Genomic DNA, 12,578 nt, shown 5'->3' on the forward strand with positions numbered 1-12,578 from the left:
AGTGAACATGTCAAAGAGGATAAATACAATATTAGAACAAAGAAGAATGCTTACTTCATCTGTTTTACAATTGTGCTCTTCCCAGACTCTCCTGCACCTGCAGAAAAGAAAGAAGACTTGTAAGATATGGATTTTTTACTCTGGCTTTCAACCTATACACAATGAAGATATTAAAAGTGTGAGCAGGGTGGCCAGGAGCAGAGGGGAAACTCAGTGGTGCTGCTCCCTCAACTGCAATAACCAAGAATATTCCATCGCATAGTAAACCAGGGACCTCAGTCTGCCAGCTCAATGGAATAATCAAAAGCCAACTGAAACGGGAAGGTCTTGAAGATTCAGCTTCAGGTTCCCACCCACTTCCTTTTTCCCATCCATCAGCTCTCCTACATAATTTCCCACAACCTTCTCTGCTCAGGTTCAGCATTGCATATGATCATTGCCAGCCCTGGCATGCTTGTTCTGAGAATCTCTTGTTTAGACCAAGGTTCTCAAATCAGTTTAGGAGTGTTATCTTGATTCACTTTAATCAAGAAAAAGGGGTGGAAGAAATTTGTACAGGACAGGCGATGTACAACACTTACAAGCAGGATTCCATTTCCTTAACCCCCTGATTCCAGCATTATCTCCAAGCTAAATATCTTATCAAGTTCCAAAAAAAGCAGTCAGCTTCTGGTTTCAAAAAAGGAGATCCACTGTGAGAGACAGCCAACGAGAATGCTAAGGTAACCTTCTTGGCTTTATTGCACAGATGGTAAACACTACAACCACCTCTGAAATACAAAATGCATTACATGCTGCAAACCTGAGAGGTTGAGAGAGACCAGATTTCAGGAGTGGAAATCCATATTCCCTCAGATCTGGTGACCATAAACTGCTTCAATCTTAACCAACAGCTCTGATAAACTTTGCTCCCAGCCAGCCCCAGCCATGGCTAGACACTGAATACAGACCAAGACTAAAGGATTAAAGTCAGATGAAAAACTCATCCAATGCTGCTCATCCAAGTCTCACATGATCCTTCCCACTGACTACATGTGCACTAAACAGAGAGAAGGAAAAACTCACGAGATCCTGATAGAGAAGTCTCTAGGGAGATGATAAATATTAACCTTTCTGCCAAGATCAAGCAGAAACACTCGAGAGCAGCTCTGTAGATATCTGCCGTGTCCCTTCACCATGGTATCAATATTTCATAACAGAGTCAAAGGCTGCAGAGAAATCCGAGGCTCAGAAATGAGGTGGCTGCCTGCTTTACACAAAGCTGGCCTGGTGCAAGCAATTTTACTTGAATTACCACATAGCCTTGTATTAAAAATGCAATCCTATGCACTGCTCACAGGAAAAAGGAACTGCTACAGTTTACTCCACCCCTAGGAAAATGGAGAGAGACAGCAGAGCAGATTAGCTTTCAGCAGCCTCAGGTAGGTTTCATGCCATTTGGCTCAAAGCCATGTTCCTTGAGGGCCAGATGATTTAATACACAGGAGGAAGCAGAAGTAGCAAGATGAACTGCAATTCTAACTTAAATATAGATGGCTAATAAAATACTAGATACAAGCATGAAAATAGAGAGTTGTCTAGGCTCTGGTGATACCTAAGCATTACTGCCAAGAAATCAGGCAGTGAAGTTCTTTTGACTGGAAAAGGGATACACTGTGGTGATGGCGTATGTAATCCTTTTAGGTCATTAGTGTTCCAAAAAGCAACAACACAGGTACGTGTGGGCAGACTGATTACTGAACATTTTTTGTAATCTAATAAATTTTGAGGAGTTATTTGTAGGGCTGCATTAAACAGGCACTAAGCTCTTAGCCAGTGTGGTGTAGTGGTTAAGGTGTTGGATTTATACCTGGGAGACCAGGGTTCAAATCCCCACACAGCCATGAAGCTCACTGGGTGATCTTGGTCCAGTCAGTGCCTCTCAGCCTCAGAGAAAGGCAATGGTAAACCACCTCTGAATACTGCTTACCATGAAAACCCTATTCATAGGGTTGCCATAAGTCGGAATCGACTTGAAGGCAGTCCACTTTCACTTCCAAGCTCTTAGGAAATAGTCCCTCCCTCCTAATAAATGAATGTTCTTTCTGGAGATGCAAAAACAAATTCTGTTGGTCATACGGTCTAAAAATCTATGCAAACTTTGGTCAGCTGCTGAGAATTCAAATTCTCTTCTCCCAAACCTTTTAGCAGTGGTTGCTACTTCTTGTTCAACACCAAAGCACACTTTGTAGTTTTAAGTCTGCAAGAAATTGTACTGTGGTGTATCTTCCACCAGGATCTCTACTTTTACAAAGTCTAGCTGTCACTGAGGCAGGAGAAAATCTCATAAATGGAAAGTTCACATGCCTATACAAGTCTGTAAAAGCATGTGGCATCTCTTGTACACAAGTAACAATTTAAATTGTAATTCTTAGCCATTTAATTTATCATGCAAGAGTGGGGAGGTCACAAATCTGCAGCGCTGTACTAAAGTGACATCCCATCTGCCAAAAAGGTTTTGGCAAGCTTTATTCAAACAGTTTTATGAAGAGGCCTAAACATTTCCATTCTCTCTCAAAAACAAAACAAAAAATGCCAAGCCCTTATGGAAGTGGAGAAAAGAATGAGATCTTTAACTTCAGTGTAACCATAAGGGATCAGAAGTCAGGCTAAGATAACAGTTTTTACAATAAGTCATCACAACTTCAAAGATACAGTATATTAGGGATTGATGTACACAAAGCACAGACAGGGTGAGCAACGCTCAATGCCTTAAGGACAAATGAAAACTCTAATTAGGTAGCCAAAGGACAATATGTTGAATGCTGCATGATCAGCTGCAAGTACTATGACATTCTGCTCTTTTGACATAATCAAGGCAAGGTTTAGCATCAGGCTACCTTCTTTTCACCCTATTCACAAGAAAATGCTTTGTATCAGATTTGACTGAATATCTTCATACCTCATAATGAGACTCCCTGAGGAGGTTTAGACAAAGCCCTCAATAGCACCTAAAATGTGATGTCCTGAATTCATACATGCTATTTAGGCTGCAATCTTATATATAGTCAGGAATAAACCCAGCTTACTAATGGGGCTTATTTCTGAGTAAGTATGTACAGAAGTGCATTGTCAAAAGTGTTTTTAAGACTAATCCCTACTCTCAGTGTCCACATGTGAAAGACAGAAATGAAGTTTTAAATGTGCTTGTATCTGTTTTTAAAAAACTGATTTGATGGTCATGAAGGAAGGTATATTTACAACTGCATGTCAAACTTCCTGGGTGTGTTTTAAGTGCATTAGCAGCCCTCCACCCACCATTTCACACACACACACACACACACACACACACATATCATTTTTTTAACCCCATTAACCCTAGCTGGGATGCCCAATAGTCAGGGAAGATGGCAATTGTATTCCAGTCACATCCAGAGGGCTCCCATCCCTCCTCTTCCATGACCATCAGCAGTAGTGATAAAGCCATTTCCTTCATCATCACCCCTTTCTGGTCTCCAGTGAAACACACAGAATCAAGTGAAAGTCTTGTCAATTTCATCAGTGAAGTTTCCCTAACCACGCATTCGCACACACACGCACACACACTTTGAAAGGGCACAAATGCATTCTTGGGACTGTGCCCATAGTAATTAAAAACAAATGTTTTGACCAACCTTGTGAGCTCCACCAGAGACCAGAAAAGGGCACTGTGAAATTGGCAAGGCTTTTACCCCCATGTTTTCAGCTGCTGTAGAAACAAGGGGAGGGAGGGAGACATGGTTTTACAGTAGGCAGCCAGACAGGCAATGTAGAAAGGGGGTTACACATTGTCCAACTGTCACCAACCATGTAATGATGGAACTGCTGCCAAATTCTAGTCTCAAGGAGGAATGGCTCAGCTAGGACAGGTAAGTGGAGGAACATCTTAAACCACAAAAAGCATAAGATTGTGAACAGCACACCATGCATTAACTGAAAGAAAGATTCCTGAACAATGTTTTCTGTCTTCTTCCTGAATGGTATATTGCTTGGTCAGAGGTCGCAGTGCTAATCCACTGTCGCTATTTCCCCCAAAATCAAGAAAGTATTAGAAGCTACTCATGTCAACAGTACATTGTGTACGCTGGTTGTAGGTCAGCCTTCCCAACCTGGTGGCCTTCAGATGTTGCTGGACAACAACTCCCATCATCCCTGACCATTGTCCATGCTGGCTGGGGCTGATAGAAGTTGGAGTCCAAAATATCTGGAAAGTACCAGATTAAGAAAGGCTGTTGTAAGCGATAAGAATGGGATTAGCGAGTCAACTCAAAACAAAACATCTTGCCAAAATTTCAGCAACCTTAAGATGCTATTATCAGTTTGTCTGCAGACTGAAGTCTGCAGCACAAGCCCTGTGTCTTTGTTACACTAGGGAGGCAGGGTTCCCAATCCTCACACAGCTAGGGTGGCGCAGCAATAATGGTGCAATGGTTAGAGCAGCCTTTCCCAACCAGTGTGCCTCCAGATGTTGTTGGACCACAACTCCCATTAGCCTCAACCAGCATTGCCAATGGTCAGGAAAGATGGGAATTATGGTCCAACAACATCTGGAGGTACACTGGTTGGGAAAGGCTGGGTTAGAGCATCAAACTAGGACTGGGAGAGCACAAAGTTCACTGGGTGACCATGGGCCAATCACTATCTCTCAGCCTAACCTATTTCAAAGGATTGCTGTGAAGATTAAACGGAAAGAGGGTCCTTGGAGAAAAGACATGATACTGATGCAATAAGGAAATAGATAAAATATGGCAACTAGGACTTTTTGAAAGGAAAGAGGGAACTAGAATGGACTTTTGCCCCCCCAAGAGTGATGAAGAATTAGAATCTTCATCTCTATATAGCATAACCAGTACACAATGTCTTGTCTTCTCCGCTTCCTTCACCCTAAATCTTTCTACTGACAACAGAAAGGTACATAGAACAGTGTAGAAAACAGGTCCCATATAAAAGTATGCAGCAAGGAAGACTACCTGAAAAGAGCTAGGTCAATTACTCCCTGTTCTGTCCCATATAGCCTATGCTTAGATGCTTTGAGAGAGAGAAAGCTGGGAGAGCAAGCAGGGTGTCTTCACTAAAAACCACTTTTTCTGGCACAGGGAATACGATCATATATGATGTACAGATCATTAAAGCTCTGTGGGAGGGCACCCCATGCCTCAGTTAAGCCACACTATTAGCAAGACGATCTTTCTTACAGTGCATCCTATTAACACATTCACTAACAAGTTCAGATCTGCAAGCTGATCTTTGCAAGGGGCACAGATGTTCTGAAGCTTCACAAGATTTCTCTCAATCCTGGCCTCTCACACATGGAAGTAATCCGGCCGGTCAAGTTGCAATTAATTACTTCTAAACATGATGGCAGTATTACTCAGGCAGCCTGATGACAAGTTTCAGCTTCAATGGGCACAACTTTTTAAATATTTTATGGTGCCCGTTTGCCACAAGAAGCAGAGTAGAATCCATGAAGATGTATCTGCCTGTATACCAGAATTTCCAATTGACAACAGTAAAATTGGATTTCACTACAAACAGCCCTGCTTTAGTTCCAAGAGCAAGGCATGCTGCTTGTTCTCAGTTACTCACAATTGGCAGCCAAACCTCAAACAAATCACAAATCAGATTGTTGAAGACAATTCGTTCCAGCACCCACAAGCACAGGCAGTGATAAGGGCCAACACACAACTACACTATATGCATTGTTTCCTGGGGGCTAACATTCAGCCATGAAACTAGGCTTAGAACTGAAAGCCCAGCACATGAGAATTCACAAATTCAGTAGTCACAGCCTGGCCATAAAGCACAGAGAAGTTCATGCTTCAGATTAACCCTTGGTTTGCAGAGATGAAAATAGGGGCTGGATTGGAAAGAAGTGGCAAGAGTACATTAAAACATTCCTCAAACTAATGTTATTTTCCGTGCATTTTCAACAAGATGGGCTGCAGATTTGCTCTTTCCTCGCTATGTATGGGTAGAAAGGCATGCCTAAAGGTCATGGAAGACTGGAAATCATAACAGGGGAACAGAAACTACATCCTCTGGACCCTTTTGCAGATATGAACCATGCAGGTAATAATGAGAGTTACTTTTTTTGGTCATATCTCAGATATCTTGTTTTGTATATACAGTTTCAGATTAAAACTCTTCCTTGTTTTAAAAAATACATAATTTCTGTGAGCTGATTCAAGTGTAAAAACTAATTTTTATTCCTGTTTTGCAATCTCTGATTTGATATCTGATACAAAGTAGTAGTAGTAGTAGTAAATGTCTACATTGTATTCAAAACTGTCAGGGGAAGTGATTGGGCTGTGCTCCAAACCTGTTCTTTTCCAAGAACAGCTGGGGAACAGCTGCAGCACTAGGGGACTGAAGAAGACCTGCCCTGGGAATGAGTATCTGAGCATCTGGGTGCTTGCTGCTTGCTCCTTTGTGGTGCTGTCCCTTGACACAGCTAAAGTCCCTAGTAAGTGCTGCAAGGACTGGGACCCCTGCCTGACCTGGCTCCAGAGAGAGGCTGCAGTTAATCTTGCAGCCTCTTGCATCAGCTGCTGGCTGGGGCAGGAGGTATAAAAGCCCAGCTGCCCTTGAGCGGCGGGTCTACCACCAGCAGGATTGCCACCAAAGGGGGGACACCAAAGGGGATTGTCCCTTGGGGATGCCCTTAGGGAGTCTCAAGGGCGAAGGTGCTATTACCTTTTCTTTTTTTCTTTTCTTTTAAACCAATCTAGAGGAGATTGGTGGTGGGGTGTGTGTGTGTGGTGCATGCATAGTTCCTGTGCAGGATGGGAGCTTGTGCAGAGAACTGAACGATAGGAGAAAGTCACCAGATGCCTTCAGAGTGAGAGTCTGTAACTGGCAGAAGGCTGGCCCTCCTTGGGTGTGAGACAGAGGGGGATGTGCCCTGAGTGAAAAAGTTTGAATGGGTATGACTGTTCCCAATTCTCGCAGAGGCTTACTGGGATAATTGGCTCTGGCAGGCTTTGTTGGTGGGCTCGTGTTGGGTCCATATCAGGTGTTTAGGAGGAGTCTTAGTACAGAGGAACATCGGTGATGCCACCCCAATTTCAGTGATTATGGGCAGAGGGAAATATAGCCATGGGGATGTGGTGAATTACCATAGAATATGAGAACAAGGCTATCTGTGCCTTGTTCCTTGCTGCCACTCCTCTCATGGATGGGTTCCTCGTTGCTCATCTGCTGTACCCACTGGCCTGTGTGTGTTGTTGTTTAACGCCAGATCGGTACACAATAAGACCACTCTCATCCATGATTTGATTGTGGATGAAGGTGCCAATTTGGTGTGCATTACCAAGACCTGGGTGGGTGAGTTTGGAGGAGTTGATCTGAACCAACTTTGCCCATCTGGATACTCGGTGCAACACCAGCACAAGCTGCGGGGGGGGGGGAATTGGTGTGGTCTACAGAACTTCCATCTCTGTCACCAAGAAACCACTTTGTCTTGGAGCTGGCTGTGAGGGCCTGCACCTGGTGTCGGGCCAAGGAGACAGTAAACTAGGGTTGCTGCTGGTATATCGTCCACCCTGCTGCCCGGCAGGTTCTCTGACCAAGCTGGTGGAGGCCGTCTCGGCTGTGCCATTGGAGGAGCCCAGAATGATAGTGCTGGGTGATTTCAATGTCCATGCTGAGGCTGCCTCCAGCGTTCCGGCTCATGGCCTCCATGACGACCATGGGGCTGTCTCAAGTTGTTACTGTCCCGACACATAGGGCAGGGTACACCCTCGACTTGGTTTTTTCTCCAGATGGAGGATGGGGTGATCTGGAGGTACGGGGGGTGGATGTCACCCCATTGTCATGGTCAGACCACTTCCTGGTGAAGTTTAGACTTACGGCTCCAATCCTTCCCTGCATGGGTGGTGGAAAGATTAAGAAGGTCCGCCCCCGGAGACTAATGGAATCCACAGGATTCCTGAATGCCCTGGGGGAGTTCCCAGTAGATAAGAGCAGGTGACCCTGTTGAAGCCCTTGTCACACTGTGGAACAGCAAGGCTTGTTGGGCTCTTGACACAGTTGCCCCTGAGCACCCTCTCCGGCATTGTGGAGCCCAGCTTGCACCTTGGTACATCAGAGAGCTAAGGGCAATGAAACAGGCTGGATGACGGCTAGAGCGCAAGTGGCAAAAGACGTGCTGTGAGGTTGATTGGGCACGAGTAAAACATCATAACCGTGCCTACTCTGTGGCGGTGAGTGTGGCAAAGAAGGCCCACTTCACTGCCTCCATCGCATCCTCAAGTAGCCGTCCAGTGGAGCTTTTCTGTATTGTCAGGGGTCTGTTGACATCAATTCCAGGAAATTGAGTTTTAGACCCTTCAGAGGCCCACTGTGAATTGTTTGCAAGGCACTTTCAGGGTAAAATTGCTCGCCTCCATAGCAATCTTGATGCCCCTCCCCATCTACTGTAGTCCCCAATGAGGTGTCCAGTGCAACGTGTGCTGCAACTTCTTGGGAAAGGTTTCAGTTGATGTGGCCTGATGACGTAGACAAGGTACTTGCTATGATGCGGCCAGCAATGTGTCCTCTCGACCCGTGCCCTTCTTGGGTTATCAAAGCTTGCCGAGGGGGTCTGACCGAGTGGATCCAGGGTGTGGTCAACGCATCATTGCTGGTTATCTGTACCCAAGTACAGGAGGGCATTCTCCTTGGCCCGATTCAATGCCCTACCCTCTAAACTTTTGGAGGGCAGATATGATAAAACCCCGAGGAATAATAGATACTGCCCCTGTGATAAGGCTGAAGTGGAGTCAGTCTTACATGTCCTGTTTAACTGTAGATATGGGGCCAGAAAAGATCTTTTATACCCATTTTGCAATCCTTCCCAGGTTGTTCCCCGGAGGCTCTTTTGCCTGTTCTCTTAGAGGGTTCTGATAAAGCAATTACTGTTCAAGTAGCCAAATTCTTGAACTTGGCCATAGTGAACAGACCCTGTATGATTGTGTATTGCATTTAATCTATCGTATTGCTTGATGTCTGCCATAGCTCTGTTACCAAGCAGTCTTATGTAAATATTGTATATTGTATTGTGGTCAGTCGACTGTAAAAATTAAATTAAATAAATAAACTTACAAAAGGGGCAGATTTAAAAGGGGCAGCAATCTGCCAATACACGTGGAAGTTCTTAAAATCAAGACTGAAATTTAATGCTTTAGTCAACTTTCCCTAGCATAAAGTGCATAAAAGGCTTCTTGACATTGTATTAAATGTCAAATATCATTTCCTGTTTAACTGCTCTGCCTGTAAAGCTCTATTTTAAGACATATGTTTTATTTATTAATTTTATTAATTGTGATTATTGACTTTGTATGAAAGTCATTTAATGTCTTAAATGTTTTGTATTTAGTTCTTGTCTGCAATGGTCTTTGGACTAAGCAATAAAGATTGTTTGTAACATTGCGGGAGGGAGTGGTTCCAGCTGCCTTGAAAGAGGTGATCCGACCACTTCTGAAAAAGCCCACCCTGGACCCATTGGTTTGTGACAACTACCGACCAGTTGCAAATACCGCCTTTTGAGGGAAGGTGATTGAGAGGGTTGTGGCGCAGCAATTGCAAGTACTCCTGGATGAAACAGATTATCTTGACTCATCTCAGTCTGGGTTCAGGCCTGGTTATGGGACTGAATCGGCCTTGGTTGCCCTGATGGATGACCTTTATCGGGAGAAGGACAGGGGGAGTGCAACCCTGTTATTCTTACTTGATCTCTCAGCAGCTTTTGATACCATTGACCATGGTATCCTACTGGGCCGACTTGGTGAGATGGGTATTGGGGGCACTGTTTTACAGTGGTTCTGATCCTATCTCCAGGGTCACTCTCAGAGAATAGCTTTGGGTGACTATCTTTCGGCCCCCTGGCAGTTGTGCTGTGGGCTGCCGCAGGGTACCATCTTGTCCCCCATGCTGTTTAACATCTATAAGAAGCCCTTGGGAGCTGTCATCAGGAGATTTGAGGAAAAGTGTCAGCAGTATGCTGACGATACCCAGCTCTACTTCTCCATAACATCTGAATCAGGAGAGGCCGTGCAAGCCCTGGACCGCTGCCTGGATTTGGTGGTGGGATGGATGAGGGCCAATAAACTGAGTCTGAAGCCTAGCAAGATGGAGGCACTGTGGGTTGATGGTTCCCGAGTTTGGATAATTGGTCTGTTGCCTGCTTTGGATGGGGTCGTACTCCCTCTGAAAGAGCAGGTCCGTAGTCTGGAGCTGCTCCTGGATCCATATTTGTTGCTAGAGGTCCAGGTGACCTCAGTGGCTAGGAATACCCTTTACCAGCTTCAGCTAGTAAGACAGCTGCGGCCGTTTCTGGATCGGGATAGCCTGACCACTGTTGTTGATGCACTGGTAACCTCCAGGCTGGATTACTGTAATGCGCTGTATGTGGGGCTGCCCTTGAGATTGGTCCAGAAGCTGTGGCTGGTGCAAAATGCGGCAGCGAGACTGCTCACTGGGGCAGGGTATCACCAACATGTCGCCCTGCTGCTAAAAGAATTGCACTGGTTGCCCATTTGCTACTGGGCCAAGTTCATGGTTCTAGTTTTGGTGTACAAAGCTCTATACAGCTCAGGACCAGGATACCTGGGAGACTATCTTACTCCTTATATACCCAGTCAATCACTGAGCTGTGCAGGTGAGGGGCTCCTGCAGATACCATCTTATCAGGAGGTTCGTTTTGCACAATAAAGGAAACGGACCTTTAGTGGGATGGCATCTCCCCTGTGGAATTCCCTCCCCTTGAATATTAGGCAGGCGCCCTCTCTGCTATCTTTTCGGCGCCTTTTGAAGACTTTCCTCTTTCAACAAGCCTTTTAAGTTGAGACCTATCCCAGTCTGCGCCTGTGTTAGAATTGCTTGTTTATTTTTTTTAATAATATGTTTTTAACTCTTTTTAAAAAAGGTATTTTTAAAGCTTTTTAAAAAAATGTTTTTAACGTTTTCTTTTAATGTATTTTAAAGTCTGTTTTTATTATGTTTTAAAGTGTTTTTAGGATTTCTGTTTGCTGCCCTGGGCTCCTGCTGGGAGGAAGGGCGGGATATTAATCAAATAATAAATATAAATAAATAAATAAGGTGGTATTACCAAATGAATCTCTTTGGGAAGGGCATGCATATTAAACCAGTTCCTTTTTGGACCACTGTGAGCATTAGTAATCTCACCTCTCAAATTTGAAATGTGCATGGCTTTCCCCAACAACATCCAATTATGAACCATTTCAGTACCAAGGGATTCTAATGGTCCTAGATGAGAAAATGTGAGGTCATCCATCCCCCCTCTTCCATGTGATTTATGGCAACTAACAAAAACAGGAGCTTCTTTGGGTTTTTCTAAAGAGGAACTCAGATTTTCTTATTCTTGGCCTGGTCTTCCTGACCACCCAAGCTGTGAGAAACATTTGAGCATGCAGCTCAGAGGCTGACAAGGTCCACAAGAGCCAGCTCTCTAATGATCTAGAGAGGAACAAAGACTCTTTAAAGTCAAGGAGGCTAGCAATTAAGGATAAGAATTATTTCTCTTTGTGGCAGCAAGACCTGCAGCAACAGCTATCCCAGTTGTTTCTAATACGTCTCTTGAATTGTTACACTTGTGGTTCATCTGATATGTTGTGAGCCACTTTGGGCATAATTTTGTGGAAAAGTCATCCTCAGTTTCATTGTATGCCACTTTCCCACAAAATCATGCCTAAAGTGGTTCACAAATGAACAATAATTTTTTTGCTAGATCTGTCCAGTGGTACACATGATCTGGCTGCACAAGAGCAGAAAGATTTTGACAGGCCTAGGAAACAGACTACAGTATTACGAAATGCAAGGAACTACCCTTCATGGCATACGTTTACCTTAGCAAACAAGGGCTTCACATACTTTCACCTGTATAGCAAATAGGTGGGTGTCGTGATACCTATGCAAAGGAATAAACACTCGAGAATTTTAAAGAGTTTTCCTGCAGTTACTCTCTCCTGGTCAGAAAAAAAGCACAAAGTACTCAGGCAGTAAGCAGAAAAACAAAGACATTGCATTTAACAAACGAAGAACCAACTTGTACAATTAGGGAGAACTTGTGGTTCTCTTCATCAAACAGCATCTATGGATAGAACTGGTGTCTGTCACAATAACCAGTAATGAGCAGAGGACAGGCTGCAGATGCTATCCACCGCATTGTGTCAACTCTGAAGATCAAGCCAGCTGGCTTGCTAGTGAGGCTAGCGCAGAACTACAGCTGTTCCAGTCCTTTCAAGGACAGCAATTGTCTCTAATCTTGGTTAGACACCCCAGCAGTAATCACCCCACCCCTACCAAGGCCAAAGGTCACCAGATGCTCCCAAAGACATCCTGCTGTCAAAATTGACTAGCACAGGGCGTGGGTTTGTTTCTCTTGAATTGTTATACTTGTGGTTCATTTGATATGTTGTGAGCCACTTTGGGCATAATTTTGTGGAAAAGTCATCCTCAGTTTCTTTGTATACCACTTTCCCACAAAACTGTGCCTAAAGAGGCTCCCAAATGAACAACAATACATGTAACAATTAAAAAAAATTAAGAACAATTAAAAATCA

The 12,578-nt window shown here is 44.2% G+C and overlaps 1 protein-coding gene across 2 annotated transcripts in view; it reads right to left on the reverse strand.

Moving 5' to 3' along the window:
* The window catches only part of GNAI2 (G protein subunit alpha i2), a 157,462-nt gene that overhangs the window by 68,338 nt on the left and 76,546 nt on the right, over nucleotides 1-12,578 (reverse strand). For both annotated transcript variants that reach the window (XM_061617804.1, XM_061617805.1), the window contains exon 2: nucleotides 55-97. In XM_061617804.1, coding sequence (XP_061473788.1) covers nucleotides 55-97 — 43 coding nt within the window. The remainder of the gene's footprint in view (nucleotides 1-54; nucleotides 98-12,578) is intronic.

The sequence above is a fragment of the Rhineura floridana genome, chromosome 3, assembly GCF_030035675.1.
Source record: "Rhineura floridana isolate rRhiFlo1 chromosome 3, rRhiFlo1.hap2, whole genome shotgun sequence".
NCBI lineage: Eukaryota > Metazoa > Chordata > Lepidosauria > Squamata > Rhineuridae > Rhineura > Rhineura floridana.